General features: G+C 40.5%; 1 protein-coding gene across 2 annotated transcripts; it reads right to left on the bottom strand.

The window, feature by feature from the left end:
• Positions 1-1,996: 1,996 nt before the first annotated feature.
• galnt7 (UDP-N-acetyl-alpha-D-galactosamine: polypeptide N-acetylgalactosaminyltransferase 7) lies at positions 1,997-19,785 on the bottom strand. 2 transcript variants are annotated; one of them, XM_020083870.2, is made up of 15 exons: positions 19,140-19,785; positions 17,023-17,134; positions 15,353-15,671; positions 12,613-12,779; positions 12,210-12,340; positions 11,936-12,015; positions 9,823-10,005; positions 8,258-8,375; positions 8,045-8,167; positions 7,630-7,745; positions 6,386-6,488; positions 6,198-6,296; positions 5,938-6,066; positions 5,708-5,738; positions 1,997-4,520 (listed from the first exon to the last, which is right to left on the bottom strand). In XM_020083870.2, exons 1-15 carry the CDS (start codon positions 19,260-19,262, stop codon positions 4,414-4,416), a joined length of 1,941 nt encoding a protein of 646 aa, XP_019939429.1. In that variant the 5' UTR covers positions 19,263-19,785; the 3' UTR covers positions 1,997-4,413. The 2 variants fall into 2 exon arrangements, with proteins under 2 accessions (XP_019939429.1, XP_019939428.1); XM_020083869.2 differs by lacking the exon at positions 9,823-10,005 and adding an exon at positions 10,236-10,418 and having other exon boundaries at positions 19,140-19,780.
• Between the last annotated feature and the right edge of the window lie 1,980 nt (positions 19,786-21,765).

Below are 21,765 nucleotides of genomic sequence, written 5' to 3'. Positions count from 1 at the left end.
ACAAGGACTAAAGTTTGATGGAGGCAGGACTAGGCTGATGCCAGTGGATTTGGGCTGTAGCAGTTAATTGCAGATACTCAGTATCTCTAACTGTGACCAATTTGACTCCATCATGGTGGAGGTACGCTAACAATGACTGGCTCATAACAACAACATCTTCTCTTCAGAAGGACAGTACCTGTAAATGTACAATATGGATGTGTTTCTTGGCATGGGTTAATTTGTCTTTGTATGTGTGTGTGTGTGTGTGTGTGTGTATCTCCTCATACAGGTCTCTCCAAGCTCCCAGTGGTCATCCATGTGTAGGTCAGGTTGTGCAGTTCTCATACGGCCACTATATTGTTCATTTCCCATTTCTGAGTGGTTTTACTGTTGTCACAGTCTGATATGAACACTTTGTGGAGCAGGTCGGAGCGGTCGAGACACTTCCCTGTTAGGAGAATACAGATGAATATTACTAGAACACCCCAGCAACAAGAGGTATATTTGATCCACGTGGATTCCTGTATCCAGTAGGGGGAGCTGTGGTCAAAAATGGATGTATTAAGGGGCCCTCAGATAAGAACGTTTATATGTATCTACTTTTAGCTAAAGTAAGAGTGGAGCTCTGATGCTTGTTTCAGTATTCCACAACAGTTACCTGTCAAACACGGCAACTATAACCCCTGATGTTTGAAGCAGTTACACTTACTGAATTTACACCTGCGTTAAAATGTATTTTGTGTGATCAAACTACAGATAAAACACGATCACATGACATTACAGGTGTAAACGCATGCACGATGCTTTGTGTGCCATAACATTTAAAATACATGTTCCAAGGTTTATATCCTGTATCCCTGTGTTGACTATTCATTGATCTCATTTTAAAATCATTAGCATAGGCTAAATCACCCACTGTTATATATTAAGTTTGCCATTTTGTGATGTATCCCACAATGCATTTTGAAAAGTAGCTTACAATCTTTGGTCAGTACTAACTAAGTAATAATTACCATAATGGATTGCTCTCTCGCTGAATGACAAACGGCCGACAGACTAAATGAGAACGTGTACTGAAACTGTGCCATGCTTAAGTTTGTACAGGAGGGGGTGTAGTCTCACTGCACATCACAATTTGTATTGGACATTTAAACAAGGTAATTCAGTGTGCTTCCAAAACTTCCAAAGCATAACTGTGAAATAAATAAAAATCCTTATAACAGTTCAGAGAATGGGGAGCGAGCACGACGGTCACTTCGGCCAATCACAGAGCGGATGATGTAAACGGATGTCCATGTTATGTCTTTTTTTTCCTGTCCAGCTCAGTTGTAGAGAAATGTTCTGCACTTAATTAATCCTAAAAAAAACTAAAAAACTAAGTTTGTTTTTGCAGCTCAAAGTAAATCACTTTTTTAAAATATATAAATCTATAGTCCTTGAGTGGAGTGGTTTTAAAATCACAGCCACTGTCTCGTCTAACATAAATCCAAGCAGGAATTAGAAGAAACGCTAACATAGCAAACACAAATTAAAATACCTTTATAGAAATTCCAACTCTAGGTCTTTTGTTGCCGCAGTTGTGGAATGAAAGGTGTTTCTGATATATTACCGTGATGCAAATCATAGAATCTGCACAAATTGTTTGTAGTTGAACTAGTTCTGCAGTTATTCATTTTAAATGTTTGTGTTCATAAGACATATTTCCATTTTAATTTAAAGGTAAATGCCGTATATTCTGCTCCCGATGTCTTTTAACAATCACTGAGTGGAGGCTGAGAAATTCTACTTTCTATTCTACTCTTCTTTTCATAATCAATCTGACCTGAGTAAGAAACCTGCGAAGAGAAGGGCCATGGAAAAATAATAATAAAAAAAAACGAGACTACCAGCGCTACTTTATAGGATTTAGATTATAGATTTACATTTTCCTGGGTCCAACATGACCCGACTACAGCACCATCTAAAGGGGCAGACACTTGTTTCCCTGAAATCAAACAAAAACAGAATGCAGTGGTCGTAGTACAAATCAGCTCTTTTATTTCCTCCACCACCCACTGTTTAGCCCATATTATTAAATCTCTGCTATAAGTTAGATATTTACAACATCATTCAAGGCCCTTCACAAAATGCATCCTGATCGTCTTTAGAAAGAAATCTATTTACATTGTACAAAACATTGCATACATGATGATCCATACACCAAACCCTCTTCCCTTGCGAAAGCAAAACAACCAAAAAAAAGCAGTCAAATTTCTTTCATTTTGTTTTTTCCCCACCATAAGTTGTGCATTTCTCAATTACTTCATTCCCCAACCAAACACCTCAGCTTTTTTCTCCTTTTTAGACAGGCAATTACTAAGTCACAGTCAATGGGTCAGCTACTGAATTCCTCAAGACTGTCAGTAAGGTCCTGGGTCCTCAGTCAGTCAGATCACTTCGCTCTCTTCTAAATCATCTGTGTCTGTTAAGTCATTCAAGCCAATAGAAATCAACACAAGTAAATGGCAACCAATCACGTTTTACTAAACAAATACAGTGTATGAGTTTGTTTCACTCAGGGTGCATCAGAAAGCATTCTCACTGAGGGATGGAGGACTGCTGGTTCAGACAGGGCACAAAGAGAATTGACCTTCAGGTGGTTTAAGGAAGCATACACTGTGTGAAGCTTCATGCAGGAGGACATTAGCATCACTTTGTTTTCATCTTTGTAATTTGACTTGTGTCCTGGACAGTGTTGATACCATGTGCTGAATCATTATGTCAGATTACTGTATAGCTTCAAGCTAGAAGTTGTACTTTAATAAGGGCAGCCAAGAATGTCTCTCATACATTGGTGAGTGCAGGTTTGTGTAAGAGACCCTGTTCACACCTGCATGTCCTGGGTGATTTGATCACAAGTGGACAGCTCTAAGTTAAAGTGTGAACACCCTCGAGGCGAATAGATGACACAATTGAGATCGGCTCAGTCAGACCACATTCAGAGATGCTGAGACACGTGTGGCCACATTCGTTTATCAGTTTGAAGGACAACCTACTCAGCTAACCATTAAGTTTACATACTCATTCTCAAACGAATACAACTCAAAATCATGTAAGCTGGCTTTGTCCATGACATTTAAACACCCAGAAATTACATTACAAGAGTATCTAATATCTTGGGTGACTTGATTTGTCTGGAACACAACGGGGAATCAAGTCAGGCTGTACGGTTTTGATCTATTCTTCATTAAATGTCCGTCAGAAGAGATGTTGGCAGCCAACAACACATTTTGTTTTTGTGAATACAAATCATGTACATGCTTGTTTAGCATTGCTTGTTGAGATCCAATCCCAAGTGGTCACATGTAAAGACACATTCTAACGGAGGGTGTCAGAGCTGTTCACTTGTGATCAGATTACTGGACGTGCATGTTAACACCAGGTATGAATCAGGCCTAAAGCTACAGGAACTGTTCAGCATGTGCGTGCAGTTTGATACCATGTCTGTTAAGTGCGGACATCCTCTCCACTTGCTGTGGCCTCAGATGAAGGCTGATGTAGTTCAACTGAAACTGGCCTGATGGCTCTACAAGAAGCAGCTGACTGAACAGACCAGTTTTCACAGCTTATGTAATACAAACATCCACATGACATCAGCGACACATTCAAAATTCAAATGATACATTTTCAAAAATATGGATCTGGCTGCTAGTTTCCTTTCCCTCACCCAAATTTACTTTGATATTCCCAATAAATACTATTCCAGCCTAAAGCTCACCTGAACCTGACCTGCAGACAGCCGCCAGTGTGTACAGACACCTGGTTAGACACACTGATGATGTTACCATCTTTGGGAAGTGAGCTACTTAGTTTGGTTGATTGAAAAAGCCGAATTAGAGCATGACTGTTGAATATTTAGAATATCTGTGAGTCACTTCATATACTCAATGTAGTGGTTTAGAAAAGACCTGAGAGCCAAAGAGAACAGACAGAGATGGAGCCAACACGTTTCTAGTTCAGTGTTTGTCTTTCTGAGGACCAGGAGCTTCAGCCTCCACATCAGCCACTTCATCTGCCACCTGGAGTGTCTGTGTTTGTGTTTGTGTGAGAGTTGAATACAAGGACTAAAGTTTGATGGAGGCAGGACTAGGCTGATGCCAGTGGATTTGGGCTGTAGCAGTTAATTGCAGATACTCAGTATCTCTAACTGTGACCAATTTGACTCCATCATGGTGGAGGTACGCTAACAATGACTGGCTCATAACAACAACATCTTCTCTTCAGAAGGACAGTACCTGTAAATGTACAATATGGATGTGTTTCTTGGCATGGGTTAATTTGTCTTTGTATGTGTATGTGTATGTGTATGTGTGTGTGTGTGTGTGTATCTCCTCATACAGGTCTCTCCAAGCTCCCAGTGGTCATCCATGTGTAGGTCAGGTTGTGCAGTTCTCATACGGCCACTATATTGTTCATTTCCCATTTCTGAGTGGTTTTACTGTTGTCACAGTCTGATATGAACACTTTGTGGAGCAGGTCGGAGCGGTCGAGACACTTCCCTGTTAGGAGAATACAGATGAATATTACTAGAACACCCCAGCAACAAGAGGTATATTTGATCCACGTGGATTCCTGTATCCAGTAGGGGGAGCTGTGGTCAAATACGGATGTATTTAGGGGCCCTCAGATAAGAACGTTTATATGTATCTACTTTTAGCTAAAGTAAGAGTGGAGCTCTGATGCTTGTTTCAGTATTCCACAACAGTTACCTGTCAAACACGGCAACTATAACCCCTGATGTTTGAAGCAGTTACACTTACTGAATTTACACCTGCGTTAAAATGTATTTTGTGTGATCAAACTACAGATAAAACACGATCACATGACATTACAGGTGTAAACGCATGCACGATGCTTTGTGTCCCATAACATTTTAAATACATGTTCCAAGGTTTATATCCTTTATCTCTGTGTTGACTATTCATTGATCTCATTTTAAAATCATTAGCATAGGCTAAATCACCCACTGTTATATATTAAGTTTGCCATTTTGTGATGTATCCCACAATGCATTTTGAAAAGTAGCTTACAATCTTTGGTCAGTACTAACTAAGTAATAATTACCATCATGGATTGCTCTCTCGCTGAATGACAAACGGCCGACAGACTAAATGAGAACGTGTACTGAAACTGTGCCATGCTTAAGTTTGTACAGGAGGGGGTGTAGTCTCACTGCACATCACAATTTGTATTGCACATTTAAACAAGGTAATTCAGTGTGCTTCCAAAACTTCCAAAGCATAACTGTGAAATAAATAAAAATCCTTATAACAGTTCAGAGAATGATCAACTAGAATATGAGACTAAAAGTCACAGAAATTGGTATAGGTATATTATGTACCGACCAATATTGATATGGTATGTTTTAAATTGTGTGGCAACAATGAGTTTATTACTGGTGCAGAGAGAATGACCCAAGTCCAAGGTGTTTTTTTCATTTTTACCAATTAGCTCAATATACAGTCATCTCAATACAGTGACTTATACAGTGAGTAGTAAAGGAGACTTCTGACATAACCAGAGTATTTTTAGCATCTAAGTCTGACATATTTTCTCTTCCTGTACAACTAAAGGGCAACAGTACTATAGCAGCTTAATCTTCCTTCCACTGGTAAAATGTTGATAATAAAAAAACATATGAAAACAGTGTTTTGTGTAAAAAAATAATAATAGTGCAGATATTTACCTGTTGGTACATGAGTGAACCGATGGAGATCCTGGATAGATGGGGAGAAAACAGTGCTCTTATTCATTTTCCACAGTGAATCATTGTGCTCTCATCTTTTGAATAAGTGTGTGTATGTCACAGGCTACCTCTAAGGACAAGTTTCAGACCAAATAATTGTCAATGTGGAGGAGTTTTACAATTTAGGACTAATTAATGTCCCCATAAATGACCTGTGTGTGTGTGTTCACCTTGAAGAACTTCCACTCAGTGTTTTGGTTCTGGTCACAGTGTGTGATAATGACTGCTAAATTATCTGCTCCTCTGGTCAGGCACTGGTCATACTGCATCAGCTGGTTGGCTTCATTGATACGGAACAACTACAGAAGACACACGCATATTAAAGAATCACAGACTCCAGTGTGAAACACAAAATGGCAGGTAAAACCTGCATCTTGAAAACTTGACCGCAAGCTGACAAAGCAACACATCACATTAATTGTTTGATTACCTGGTTACCCCCCATTCTGTGGCACGGTCCTATTTCCACATTTCCTCCATTAGTGTGTCCCATACTGTCAATACAGTAGCTTGTCTCGAAACCTCGAATCTACACACACACACACACACAATGTGATTAAACGTTCCATAAAAACCATGACAGAGACAGTATCTATATGTGTGCGAGTGTGTACCTACCTCCCCCCATTCTACATTTTTAGGAGGCAGAGGGTAGTGCTGTGGAATATCGTACGCTATTTCCTCCATGAACCATTTGAAGCTCTTGCATCGATGTTCCTCCCTAACAAAAGGTTCAGCCAACAAACAATTCATACAAAATAATGATTTTTTTTTTTTTTAAATAACAACTAAAGTAAAGGAAGGATGTTCAACCCCAGTCTCAAGTGTCCTTTGGTAAAATACTGAACCCCTGACAGCTTTGCCAAAGTGAAAGTGATGTGTGGTAGAAAAAGTGCTGCACAGAGAAGCACTGTATGAATGTGTGAAGATCTTTGAGTGGTCATCAAGAACAGAAAAGCTCTTAAGGGCAGTTCATCTCACATTAACGAAAAATTATCTTGAGTGAGTCAAAAGTTGAATTTAAGGCTAACATCTTAAATACAATAATGTCACCATACCTCCACCACACGAACATAAAAAACAATAATAATAATAGCATGTGTTTCATTCTCTCTTTTTCAGAAACATCCAATACTGACAGTTTTGTTACCCTTTAAAGACGCCCTCTTTACAGTGTACTAACAGTACTTATATTGTAGCCATACAAAATTTCTTGTTAGGTGCAAAGTATACTGATCAACACATGGTGCCTGAGTGACTCCCAGCTTGGTTAAGCGTGCAGAAAGGATAGAAATGTCATCAACAGACACCACTCAATTACTTGCTCTATTGACTCAATCACTGAGGAGCAGGCAGAGTAACGTAAATGGTAATGACCTGTATTTATGTAGGACTTTTCAAGTCTTATTGATAAATCAACACTGCAAGTGACAATCATTAAGTGCTTCTATTCACAGCGTCTTTTTTATCCAACATTATTCTCACACTGCAGGCACAGCTGTCAAAGGGAGTTTGGGGTTCAATATCTTGCCCAAGGACACTTTGGCACGCAGACTGGGTAAGCCAGGGGTCGAAGCACAGACCCTCCGCTTCTGAGTGACAGCCTGATTCAGACATTTGCATTCACACATACAGCTCCTCTGGGTAATGTCTGGAACAGCTCAAGGTTGCAGTACATGTGTGAAAGCAGCTACCTGTACATGATGTACAAGGGGCCTTTAGGTGGGGAAGTGGGAGTAAAGTGAGAGATTTAGAGATGAAGAAGAGTGTGATCAAGTAATACAAAAGAATGGAGACAATTAAGTCAGAATATCCATGAGAAATACATAAAAGGTATATGTTGTTTGGTAGTAATGTTATACCTGAAGCGTTTAAGCTCACTGATGTCTCCGTAGGCTAGAGTGAGAGTTTCAGGACGACTGGCGTAGAAGTAGTCCTTATATTCATCCCACCATACCTCCACCACACGAACATAGTTCTGTACACACACACAGATGTGCTTTTATAATATACAGTAAGTATTGAGAGGAACAGACAACATGCAACAACATCTGATCAGATCCAGAACATCTAAATATCTAAAAAGGTCTAATACCGGTGAGCAGATGAATAAATGAGGGCACTTATGGTTTTGGTAATTTTTGATTGATAGGACAGTAAGTGGGAAATTGAGAGAGAGAGCAGAGAACCATGCTCAAACATAGCCTTACAAATAAAAAGCAATAGAATATTTGTCTTTTTTACTTTAAGTCTTGAATCCACACAAAGCAATTCTACCTTCAGAGTGGGTGAGGATCCAACGTGTGCAGGTGGGGGGTTGCCTTGCCATCCTTGAAGTCTGTAGATATGTCCGACACGAGAACATGGTACAAAGAGCAGCTGGCCCCCACACTGCCAGATCTACAGAAATATTCAGAAACAGAGAACATTCCTCTGAAGACTTGAAATGATCTGTGTTTAGAAATTCTGTGGTTTAACCGGACTGTTTACCTTGTATGATATTTCAAAATTCTCTCCTCCCCATATCTGCAATCCTGGATCATATAGACCCAGCTCGAAGAAGAAGTCTCTCTCTATAGCAAAGAGACCACCTGCCATAGCTGGAGACCTGTGGGTATAGAGAGAGACACACACATCCACAGACAGACATATTCATATACGTGCATCAGCGTGCCAAGGCTACTCGGTTTACCAGGTTCTGTATCAAATAATTACATTATCTTCTTTATTTAGCTTGGGCTGAATTATTTTCTGTCTAACATTAGTTAAAGCAGTATCAGTGTATTAATAACAATGACAACACAAAAAACAAGAGCAGAATGACAGAGAATCAAGCAAAACAAGAAATTAGTGGAAGCAAATCAGAGGGAAGAAAAGACTGACAGCAAAACTTGATGGATGAAAAGGTGATTTGGGGAAGGTGGGGTTGATGGTGCCCCAGTCCAAGCCCCATTCACACCAGAAGTTCCGCATTAGACCTGTCCCAACTTCTCTCATCAGTCCCACAGCTTTTAGATTCGGACGAATTTTCCACTGAAGTCATAGCCCTTCAAGTTGGACCCCCCCAAAAAGAAATCTTTTTTTTTTTTTTTAACTATCCACACATACTCCCTTCTCTCTCCAAGCACTACCCAAAGTCAGGTTATAGATAAAGGGTCATCCAACAGTACATTGTAGTGTCTACGCTTAGGGACTTGCATACAGTATCTAACTCAGATGTGTTTTTATTATAGGCTTAACCATCCAATATGATGCAAACACCAACATGTAACAGAGAGTGACAGCAATTCTAGCCATTCATGGATGTGCTGTTAGAATGGGTGACGCAAGTAGAGGAAGATATTTGGGGATGCTACAGGAGACATATTCAGACTTGGGGGTGACAGTTTCACATGTTAGTATTGTTAGTGTTGTTATATTGTTTCACCTTCTGGTCTCCTTGATGCATCAAGTCGACATTCAAATCTTCTGCATAAGACATCAGCTGCTGCCTGAGTTCTCCTTTCACCAGCTTCCAAAAAACTTCCACAACAGAAGGGATTTGCTAAATTGGCCTTAACTACACCAAAGCCATCACCGAGTAAGACGAGAGATGAAGTATGAGAATAATTCACATTAAATAAAGAGACAGGGCCCACAACACATCATGGTGAAATACCAAATAATTCCCAGTAGTCGAGACATTAGACCACAAACAGCCAATGAACAGAAGAGTTGTAACCCCCATCGGGGAAGATGGGTATGGGTTAGTTGGTTACTTGTAGAATGCACCAAAGGTTAGCATCAATGTGTATTTGTTATATTTCAAGTTTTCCTAATTTATATGTACTAAGTGTGTGTACTAAACATCAGCCATTTGTATGCCCCGGTCATTGTATTTTTGTTTTTGAGATTGATTTTGAGGCAGTTGTGCTGACATGAGTTGGTGTAGGGTCAGCTACACGTTAGTAATGCAGTAGAGGTCTGAAAGTTATTGTTGCTAGCCCTTGTCAAGATAAGCTGTTTGTCGTTGGTATTGACACTGCCATTAGTCAGGAGGCACCGGTTTTTTGTACCTATATGGCTCAGTCTGAGTTTTTCTGAGTGCATGTTCTTTCTCTCCCAGAGGAACTCGCTTCCAGAGCATGCTCCAATCCCAGGCTCCTCTAGCAAAGCCATCCTTGTCCCCGCCACCCTGGGCCTCGATGGTGAACTTCTGGCCATGGATGGAGTCAACCAGAGGCACCGTGCACACCGTTCTGGCGGAATGGGGGTGGGGCCATGCATACAAGATACATGGGGGGAGGTGTACAAGATGGGGGAAAAAACAGGCAAATACAGACAGCAGTGCCAGCGAGACACAAAGACATGGGAAGGGTGTCAGAGACCGAGACAGAGTGAAACACAGCAGAGGACAGGTGGGATGGAGGGATGGGAGACACAAACAAAACAGGGAAGACTGTTAGAATGTTGGCTCAGGATCGTGTACCGGTAGGGTTGGGTGGTATGCTCTCGATTGTCCCTCTCTCTCTGGCTAAGTGGGACTCTCTTCCAGAGTAGGCTCCAGTCCCATGCTCCTCTAGCCAGGCCATCCTCATCTCCACCCTGCTGGGGTTCCATAGTGTACTCATTCCCATCTATATAGTCTATCAGGGGCACTGTACATACTGTCCTACACACACACACACACACACACACACACACACACACACACACACACACACACACACACACACACACACACACACACACACACACACACACACACACACACACACACACACACACACACACACACACACACACACAGTCTGTATGTGGACCTCAGACATGTCTTGAGTTATTACTCCACTCAGAGTAGCTCAGTATTAGAAGATAAAGTGCTCAATGCAGTGGTTTTGGTAGATGTTAAAAAAGTGGCACCCTCTCTCTGGGCCAGAGCCCTCTTATGCACACCAGTGAGCCAGAACATTAGGCTTGTTCAAATTCATCTTGAGACCAGGCAATTACACTTTCAGGCCTTACATCTGCAGTTCCTTTAAGTATCTTCACTTCCAGTCTGTAGAGAGCAGCTGTGGCTCTCATGAAGATCAAGGTGCATTGACAATAATCTTGGCTACATAACACATGCTGCCAGAGCAGTTCGAAGTCAGGTCAGACAGAAATCTAACAGGCATCAATATGCAGCAACTACCATTGATCAATTCTGTGCAGTCCTCGCTTATCTCGAATGATTGTATGATACAAAATCATAGATGACACAAATAATGTGGATATTCCTTTAACTGCTACACATGTCAGGTCTGTATTCAACAGTAAGCAAACTCTGTTCTCGTGGTCAACATGAACCTTCTCAGTTGTAATGTAAACACTGAATCTACTGTTCTGTGGGACAAATTGTTATGGCCAGATGACGCAAGGCTCATAGGGTGCTCCTAGTCAGCAGCAGTGAGTGCCTGCTGACAGTGTTCTAAGGAGGGATCCACCACGAACCAGCAGCAGGGTGTTAAACGAGGGTGATCTTCGGGGGCTCCACCCCACAACTTTCATCACTTAAAGGACATGCTGCTAATGTCTTGAGCCAGATACCAGAGGCGACCTTCAGAGGTCTTGCAGAGTACATGCCTTGTTGGGTTGGAGGAGTTGTGGCAGCACGCAAAGGACCAACAGCCAATTAGATGAGGTGGTCCTAATGTTCTGGCTCATCAGTGTAAAATCTATGCGAGATATAAAATATGGAAACAACGTATGGCCAAGATCATCCACCCTGTGTGATTAACTGTCTGAAATATGTGAGGTTTAAGAGCTAATAAGTGATACAAGTGTCACTGCATCAGGACAGACAGTATAACCTGTATGGAACATAGGGATGATTGTGTCTTTGATCAGGCTTTACAATGAATAAAGGTAAATTACAGATATACATTTATATATAAACAACTGGATACAATACTGATGAAGTGCCTGCCTGCATATACCAACTGCAGGTTATTGTATTTTTCCATACTGCATCAAACACAAAGAAAGTACCAAATGTATTAAAGAGGAGATGTGCTGAAAAGAAAAAATCATAATGTAATAATCTGGCTGCAATTAATAAACTAGTCTGTAAACAATGTCTTCTGGATGATGACCATTCTTTATATGGCTATGATCACGTGTGCGTGCATGTGTGTGCATTTGTGCTACCTGTCTTTTGAAATGGGAGCAACCAGTGGAGCATACCAGTTGATTCCCACCTCACAATGAGCATCCAGGTAGATCAGCACCTACAAAAAGGAACACACACTAACACTCGGATGTCTGTGATGATGAAAACCTTTAAGCTGAGGGACCAAACTTATTAACTGTATGTGCACTTTTGTAATAAAGACATTTGGAAGGCAAAAAAAAAAGGGATGAATATTTACACACAGCAGGTCAACAACAGTAGCTGTGATAGAGCAGTAAGAGCAGATGATACCTGTCCTTTATTGGCCTTCTCTGCTCCTATACTCCTAGCCTGGATCAGGCCTTCTCTCTTCTCATTTCTGAACAGTTTTACAAGACCATTCCATTGCTTGATGTACTCCTCCAAACGCTCCTTCAGATGGACTACACACGCACAAACACATACACACACACACACGCACAAGCACGCACAAACGGGTCAGAGAACAGCTGCAGACTTAGTTAGTGAAGCACAGTTTAACTTATAAACCACCAACAGATAAAACCCAGAATAAATGTGGCGATAAAATGACAACATAGTTAATAATGAGGTGATTGTATTTTTGTAAAATTTTGCTAAATTGTTTGAGGAATAATCACATTTAATGTAAGATTCAAATTTTTCCAACCATTCACATGTGAGGATATCAACACACCTTTGTTGCTGAAGTCGTCTATCATGACTATCTCAGCCAGGTATTTCCTGGGAGTCCTCTTGATGACACTGTGGATGGTTCTCATCAGTGTAGACCAGCCTTCATTATGGAAGACGATCACCACACTAGAGGTCAGCAGTCTGTCATCATAATGCCAGTATTTACACCTGGGGAGGAGGGACAGATCAGTTGCATGAATCCAGAAATGTTACAGGTTCCCATTAGGAATGCTGCTGCTTCCTTATCAATGCAACATTCCTTCAGTTTAGTAGTCTAGTCTACTGTTTACACAGTCATCGCATCAGAAAATCAAGAATTTCTTTCTTATTGCAAGAATTTTTTTTAACATTTATGCAAATAATCCAGAGATCTTAATGAAAAAATTAGGTATATACAGAAACAGTTTTGGTGCGGATCGGGACAATGATATCTGGGTGATCTTTATTGGGTTATTGTAAGAAATAAAGCTGAGCGAGAACCTTCAAAATATTTGCACTGTGTGTCTATACATTTCTGTTTTCAAACCATATTTTCAGGTTAGTTTTGTGACATTTAGAGATAATATAAGTACTATAATATTCTAATCTGCTTTGTTCCTTTCAATTGTATCAGAGAACAAACATTATGCCTGTCTTTAATGTGAGGGGGTTGCTGAAAATATTTGTGTGCATGGTATATGAATCTGATCTCAATACATGATGCAATATAGTGATAAAGTAGTCAATCAGCCCTGGCGAAGGTATGCACTCTCCTTTTAGTTGACCAATGTGGGAAACATGGTTTGGTAGTATTTTGGTCAAGAAAATTAAAACAAGGTAGTATGTAGTCTGTGTCAGAATAAACTGTCATAGTAACCACACCAAGCACAGGCATGCATATGTTCAAGGTGCAGTAAGCAACAGTTATCACTTTCTATTTTTTAGAACTGTTGCAGTGATCTGACAGTAGTGCATGAGGGAGGTAATATTAAAAAAATATTAATATTAAAAATCTTGATCCTCTGGCTCCACCTACTGCTCATAATGCAAATTGGAACGCTCCAGTTTCTAAACTACTAATCAGAGCCTGGAGTCTGGTCAAGTGTCAATCATTGCTCGTGCACAGTACCCCAACCAGCAGCAACTGCCCAAATGTTATGGCTAATGTTAGCTAGTTTCTGACGATAAAGCTACTGGGTAGCATTGTTCTCACATGCTCTTTCTCCTTTGTTTTGTTTAATGTGTAAATAAAGAAGGCTGCTGACTTTTGGGATTCACTGCCACCGAAGTCTAATTGTTCTCACCACAGTAAGATAACAAACCAAAATTAGTTTGTGCTGTTGCTTCAACCCCGCCCTTTCGCTCCTTCCCAGAAAAACACTGTTAACAATCAATGTGCCGTAGCATGAGTGGACCAGTGGAAAAGCAAAACTGTCTCTCAACTCTCTCAACTGTTGGGTTTTAGTTGGGAGTTGAAAGTAATGGAGAGGATACTATTGCAAACACCAGGAGGCTGCATCAAATGTTCCGTTTGGCTGTTGAAAGTCAGAGATGTAAAGGTGTTCACAGGTCCAAAGCTGTGGACCCAATGTAAAATGGACTTGGAAATGGAATGGAATACCTACCTACTATATACAATATGTGTGAATAATTTCCCAAAAAATGAAACCCAACTCAAACAGACCCAAAGATATTTAGACATGATCCAAAGTGAGATCAATATGAAAAAGAGTAACAGACAGAAACACTGACAGACAGACAAACACACAGACACTCGCAGCAGAGGGAGGATCTAAAATGTTGTCCAAGGGAAGAGTTAAAAGTTAAATGCAAGGCACACAATCTGAAAACACTCTGACAATGACAGAGGGGTGTGTCCGTTTCCAACTGACAAAATCTAATTAACTGGGTTTATTAGCTCAGTAGGATTCATATGATGAAACATAACAGTGGCAGTCTCTCTCCCACATACGCACATGAACACAAGCGTGAGTGTGCACATGGACACACCCTTAAACACACATCCACTCCTGTACACTGATAATGATTATTTATATAACCCAAATAGCCGTATATTACAGTCCAGACTTTCATTTACTTGTGCATTCTTAGCATTACATTTTTTAAACAAACACTGCTGTTTGTCTGTGGACAAAAATCTAAAGTAACAACAATCTAATGAACATCAGAGGTCTTGTTATTGAGGACATGGGTTTTCTGACGTGTTCCTGTCTTCGCTGGGTGTGAGTGTGGTTTCTCTCTTTATTGATGGGTCTTAAATTAATAATACATGCGGGGGGAAAAACCCAGTGGATTATTTGAAGGCTGAGCGTGCATCTTGTGAACTACTGAAGAAACTAAGTGAGACACGGAGGTGAAGTGAAGCCAATCATGGTGCGTCTATGATGTATTATTGTAAAGAACCAGCTCAACCATCCTGACCTGTTGCTGTGCTAAAAGGGTGTGTAAGAGATACTCCTTACTGCCTTCTCCCTGTGTTTGCTTGATAGACAAGTTGATCAACAGATGACTAGATATTAGACAATCAAGGAGATGCATACAAATAGCATGCCTGCGTGTGCATCAATTTCCACAAGTTCCTCTGTTTGTGTTAATACACTTACACCTCTGTAAGTGTATTAACACAGACGTGCTATATTAGGAGAGCCTTTCATAGTAGTGTGGTGTGTAACAGAACCCTGGGGCTATCAGTTAAAACAAACTGTAAAATGTGTAAATAAGGTATGATAAGCAGCACTCACTCTTCATGCCGTATATCGCTGATGGTTCTGTCCAGTGAGATCATATCACTAGCCACCATGTTGAAGCCAAACTCTTTGATGGAAGCCTGGACAGACTCTTTGTACTCTGGACCCAAAACAAATGGCTTAGCTCCCTCTCCAGGACCACCGGAGACCCCTTGAGGCTCTGGTTCCTTTGGCTCAAAGTTTCCCAGAACACCTTTCTTCAGGACAGGGCTGGTGTAGATATGTGAGTGGGGCCTGAATGTCACATACTGCTGCTGGATCACCTGCTTCTGGTTGGGCTGCTGGTCAGGGTTCGGGGGATGATTAGCTTCTCCTAAACACAAAAACCAGTAATAATGGATGACACAATATCACAACACATTCATTTAATATATTTTCTCTTTCTGAAGTAAAGGTGAAGCTAGTGTACCATGTTTGGACTGATTTTTTTTTTTTAAAAAGGGGAAATTTCAGAATCATTACAGCGGGTAACACAAGAAGTAGTTTTCACAAGACCACATTCTGACAGAGACAATGTTACATAGGCATGTTTTGAGGTGAGTGAGCAGAGAGCTAAGAAGTGAAATCCTCATTCAGAATGAGAATTAATAAAGGAACGAGAATTGTTCCAAAGTCAGTTTGTGTTAAAAAAGCATCACAGAGCAGATCACTGATATGGAACAAGATAGTGGAAAAAAAACTCCTGACATTTTTTTCATATGGAAATATATATATTACTATGTACATAAAGTAGTAAACAAGCCAGCCATCTTCACTGAGCAGACAGTATGACCCGAGTTAGTGGAGAACAGCATGAAAGCAAAGAGCGAGCGAGAACTTCAGTCAACTGAGTGGTCTGTGATGAGTCAAATCATCCACTTTCAGGGGACAGCCCAGAAATGTATACATATAAAAGCAGATAATTTTAAAGGGCTGAAAATTATTGCTAGTGACATATAGGTCGTTTCTACAGGACACAGGGTTCGGTCTAAGCCCAGGTGCATTTTGTCTGCTCCTTCTGAACAGACTCAGTGGGGTTTAGGTCACATGATTCTGCTCCAGACAACAATGGTTAAACCAACCCAGAAATGAAAATTCACTCATTATCTACTCTAAATGTCCACTGACGTCTTCTGACTAGGTGCATTCAGGGAGCGTCAGAAATGCTAATGTCCGCTAGCTTAGCCACTTCTTTTAAGCTTAAAACATGGTGTGACTGACCTTGTTTCGAATCAAATATGAATGTCAGGGCTTGGTGACACTTGGATTAAACCACACGAGCAGTATGAAGGTGTGTTGTGTTTTTTCTGTTTTACTACGTCTGAACAAGTGGGCAGTACCTACTTCAATTGTATTGGATTCTGCTGTAACACTGTGTACCCCCGAGACTCCTTAAGTGTTTTGTGGACAAAAACACTTCACCCACCCCTCCATCATAGTGGTGAATACATAAGTGAATTTTCATTTCTGGTTGAATTATCCATTTAAGTCTTAAACCGCGCTAAGATAAGGACAAATGGAAGTTAAACAGCCTACCTCGCTAACAATCACTCCAGACTGCTTAATATGAACCAAGGCTCATTTAATGGCAGGTGCACAAGTCTTTTTCTCGAGAGTGTGGGAGCTGAATTATTATTCAATTCAATTCAATTAATTATTATGAGATGTTTAAAAATGAAACTCACCATGTTTGAGTCTGATGGCGTTGAGGTCAACTTCCACCCCCTCCACATGAGGCCAGGGCATCACAGGCTTAAAATGATCTGCTATCTCTCCTTTAGGCGGCAAAATTTCCTCCTGTATTAAGGGATGTGACAGAGGCCAGTATGTATTACACATATGGATCTTTAACATTACATCAGAGATTAACAGTAGTTGATTAGTTGGAACAAAGCATGTGAGACAGTGAGTAGGAGAATTTAACACATTTGATTCAGCATGAAACAGCTAAGTGAAGATTATTAACAGTTAATACGATCCTATCAGATGCAATCAGTGACATGAGTGCAGACTACATCAAGCTCTTTGGGTCTTTGAAAATATATATAATGGATAATAATTTGCATGTAAATGATGGTGAAACATGGTTCAGAATATCAAAACAAGTAATTTAAGTACCTGTTGGTCAATAGATACCAACCACGACCACATGTTTGTAAATTTTGTACGACTAGAAGAAAATTCCATTTTACCACAGCTACATTAGAATTTAGAGAGGGGTCATTTACAAATTCAAAGACTGTCTGAATAAGAGTTATATATCAAGGCCTTCTCCTTAACATTCTTCAGCAAGAGTAAATACAGGACACTTCATTCATGATTTAAGGATAAATAATGTATCATAACTTTTAGAGAGGCTGCAAATATTTAAAGTAAAAGACTGAAAATAGTTTACAATCAAGTGGAAATTATTCCATTTAGCAGATGAATTGGAGTTCATTTTAATATTCACAAAAGTAAATAGAAATAAATAGAAGTAAACTGAAATTTTAGGGATCTCTGTTGAGTTCAAATTGTCACAAACTGTAAACCTAAGTTGTCAAAAAATATGATAATTTCTTTATCACATAGTGAATAAAAAGGAAACTATAAGGGAATTTTTTCAAAGAACCAAGATGTCCAAATGCAAAATGGCATGTATATTGTGCCCTGGGAATGCAAGTCACCAATCATAATAACAGAATCTCTTCTCAAACCTTATGAAGATTTAAAGAAGCGAATTTCTTTTTAATATGATTTCATTGTGCAAATTGTGTCTTGATATTTGGTATTATTGGTTATGACTTCAGTTCCTTGATGTTTGTACATCAAGTTTTCAGTTTAAAAAAAAAGTGTGTACAGGAAGTTCCTCGTTTCTCACACGTCACAGGGAAGGAAAGGAAAAGACATCCCCTTAATTATATCACTATTTCTCACTGTATCTGGACTTTTTATTATTATTATTTACAAGAGACAGTTAATCAAGAAAATTATCTGCTGATTAGTCAATCAAGGAAATCCTTAGCTACAGGCCTAATTTAAATGATCTCTTTCTCTCTTTAAATATTTATATTTAGTCTTGATGAACACTCAAAGCGCTCCACAGTACAGTTTGCCATTCACCCATTCTCACACACATTCATACAGTGCATCTATCAGCAGCACTTTTTTTCTATCATTTCTATGATCTGAAGAGAGTTGATCTCATTCTAGTTTTATGTAAACATTTGCCCTAGTCGAGTTGGATTATCTCCATCATCGTTACATATCACTGACGCTGTTATCCAAATTATCACTGTAAGGCAGAATATAGGAGCTACGGCCAACACCACTTCAGTCAGTTCTCGTTGATCTCCACTGGAATGAACATGACTGAGCTGAACTCCTGCCAACTCTTACCCACAAATTCAGTTCCGCCTCAGGAACCAGTGACACCCACGTGGTGACATATGCGGACATACATCCTGGAGCGAAACTGTGTGCGGATCTGCAGCCTTCACAGTGATCAGTGCGAACAGGAACACGTACTCATAAGACCGCTGGTCCAAACGTGTTGAATTCACAAGTATCAAAGCAGACAGGGGCCAATCTCCATGACAACCAGCGTAGTGGGGCGAGCTGAACGAAAGCGTGTTCTCGTTATTTTAGGAGTGATGACACCTTCCACCATTACCAGTCACCGTCCGCACGCCGCTTCACACGGAATATGTGACATGTACTTTAACACGGCGCGCTCGAGTTGTGCTAACACTGGTAGCACTTGACGCTAAGCGCACTTCCCTCTGTTGATCGCTTGAATTGAACTGGTTTGCTGTTGACTCACCCGTTTTCCAATCGGGGTTTCATCGCTGACTTTCGGCGACAGGGACGACCAGAGCACCACCAAACCGAGAAAGGTCCCAATGTAAAGCAAACTCCGTAAAATGAATCCCACTTTCAGCCTCATGTTGGAATGTCTGCCCGCGGAGCCAGGCTTGCCGACAGCTAAGCTAGGTTAGCCGCTACTGCTTCTAGCTACGGCTAACCGGGTTGGTACGGTGGCTAGCCAGGTAAAGGCAGCTAACGAGTAGCTGCTGATGTTGGCACTTGCTGGTAGATGTGCGGCTTCACGCCGGAGTGTCGCGTTCCTGCAGGCTTAAGGGAGGCGCTCCCGCGGTGTCCCCGTGTTGACAGTGCTCCTGCCCCGCTAACCTTCCTGCTGACACGGCTCCGGTGGAGCTGCCCCCTGCTCTGACGCGCTGCCCCAGCCCGCACAGACACTCCTGAGGCCGGGTTAAATAGCTCTGCTGTGGCCGCTGTGTCAGTATGTTGCTTCACATTTAAACTTCAGTCCCTGAGCTTCTGACAGCGCGTCGAGGAGAAAAGAGCAGGTTTTACTGGAGGCATAGAGAAGATGTCTGTCTGGTTCCTCTGTCCACACCTGGCAGACAGGATGAGCTTATTCCTGTGGGCTGTGGCATTGTTGTCATGTTTTATTGTCGTCACGGAACATGACACAATGAGCCACACACAAAAGAAAGAAGGAAACTTGTCCGTTGATGAGGTTTTGTCCTTATTGTCTATACATTTACAACATTGAGAAGAAGGAAGGCGGAAATGAAAAGTGTGAAGTGATCCAGGGATCTAACCTGATAAAAGTGTCAACAGGCAGTGGTGTTGCTTTTTATTTAAAGTATTAGAACAAATGAATGATTGCTGTCTATATTATATCTGAGTGAAAGGAAGTGACCTGTTTATGAACTACCTGTTACTCCAGGCCACTTTTTTCATCCAATCATCCAAATGGAAGAAAATGAAACCTCTCTTATCTTCACATGGGACCTGATGGACAATCATCTCACTACCTTAAAACTAATGGATGGGAAACATGCAAAGTCTCTTCTCAAACCTCATGAAGATTTAAAGACGAGAACAGACTTAACGCTATGATTTTGTAATTACATTTGTATTTTCTTATATTTGTATTCATTGCATTTGTGCATATCGTGTCTTGATGTGTGGTATTATTAGTTATGACTTGAGTTCCTTGATGTTTGCACATCAAGTTTTCAATTTAAAAAAAGGTGTGTACAGGAAGTACACGTGTACAGGAAGTCCTCGTTTCTCACACGTCACAGCATCACCTCTCACACGTCATTTAACCTGTCAACATTCCTTAGGTCTCCTCAGGTCAGAGGAAGGCAGCAGCATGGGCGGATATTTCATCTCATTGTTGAGGGGGGGGGGGGGGGGGGGGCATTCTCTGATAGGGGCAGTGTTCCTTATTAAGTCTGGCAACATACTGATGCACAACAGTAGGGAAGCAACACCCATAAAGGGAAATAAAGCTAAAAATATTGATTCATTTTAGTTTCATCGAAGGAGCAGATCTCTAATATTTTGCTGTCAATGTGTAAAAGTCCAGGACATTATGAAGCAGAACATAACATTTTGTGATGAATTAAGTCTTCATGTATTTCCCATAGACTGTATATAAGGTATTTCCTGATTTATTCAAGAAATTACACCATGTGTAAAAGCATCGAGCATCAACACTCCCAGCTGTCACCTATTGTTAGTGCACAGCAGCTGACAAGGAGGAGCTGTGTTGTATTGCTTCACTTTGGGACTTATTGAAGTGTGTGTCACTTAAAACATAAATTAAAATCATTAATGCCTTAGAACCTTTAAAAGGCAGTGAGTTAATGTGTGTAGAAGGTTCTGCGTCATGTTTTATGAGAAAAAGCGCCTTGACTGTGAGTTAATATTATGTTTGTTGTGTGTTTACTCCATTGCTGATTGATATGTGCATATTTTACAAGTTGTGCAGTTGTATTTGTGCTTCAGAAGATGCAACTGCACGTACCAAGGCGATCCAGGTTTGATTCAACATTCAACTGTGAATTAAAACAAAAAAGAGCAGTCTGTATTTAAATGTGTTATATTCTGTCGAGAGGTCAAATTAAAGCAACATGTCAAACTCATTCTTTGTTTTGGATGGGCTGTGAAAGAGTGGGGGGTTCAAAAAAACGCTTTATGTTGCATCTATAATTAGTACTTTCAATTCTTCAAATTCAAATTTAGTGGAATGAAAACGCCCAAATCCTTAACTGCTTCCTGACGAACCTGGTTGATCGTCTTTGGTCCGTTGTCAACTTAGGCCTTACGTGGGACCCAGTTGTTGGCTCGCAGTTCCATTGTGAGGAAAAAAAAGTCAGTTCATTATAGCTTTCAAAACTTGCTTATATTAAGGGGACATTTTATGGTAATGCGTCTATTTTTAATTATATCACACATTGCTTGCTCATATTAAATATATCACACAGTATACACTGGTAATGATGGTCCATGTACTGAAGAACAGAGTTGAGGTACTTGTACCAATTTATCAAACTTGTAATCTATCACATTTCAGAGAGAAAGTGTCCTTTTTACTGCACTACCTTTATCTAACACCTTACATTACCATT

This window comes from Paralichthys olivaceus, chromosome 8 (genome assembly GCF_024713975.1).
Source record: "Paralichthys olivaceus isolate ysfri-2021 chromosome 8, ASM2471397v2, whole genome shotgun sequence".
Taxonomy (NCBI): Eukaryota; Metazoa; Chordata; class Actinopteri; order Pleuronectiformes; family Paralichthyidae; genus Paralichthys; species Paralichthys olivaceus.
The sequence above is the reverse complement of the archived record's forward strand: the minus strand, read 5'-3'. Positions and strand labels throughout refer to the sequence as shown.

What these genes read in the sequence shown, in the direction of transcription:
- galnt7 (XM_020083870.2), bottom strand. Translation starts at nt 19,262, where the DNA reads ATGAGGCTGAAAGTGGGATTCATTTTACGGAGTTTGCTTTACATTGGG. An exon ending in AGACGACTTCAGCAACAAAG is followed by an intron (nt 12,341 to 12,612) that starts GTGTGTTGATAT and finishes GTGCGTGTGTAG; the next exon opens with TCCATCTGAAGGAGCGTTTG. An exon ending in AGTGAGCTTAAACGCTTCAG is followed by an intron (nt 6,489 to 7,629) that starts GTATAACATTAC and finishes ACCTTTTGTTAG; the next exon opens with GGAGGAACATCGATGCAAGA.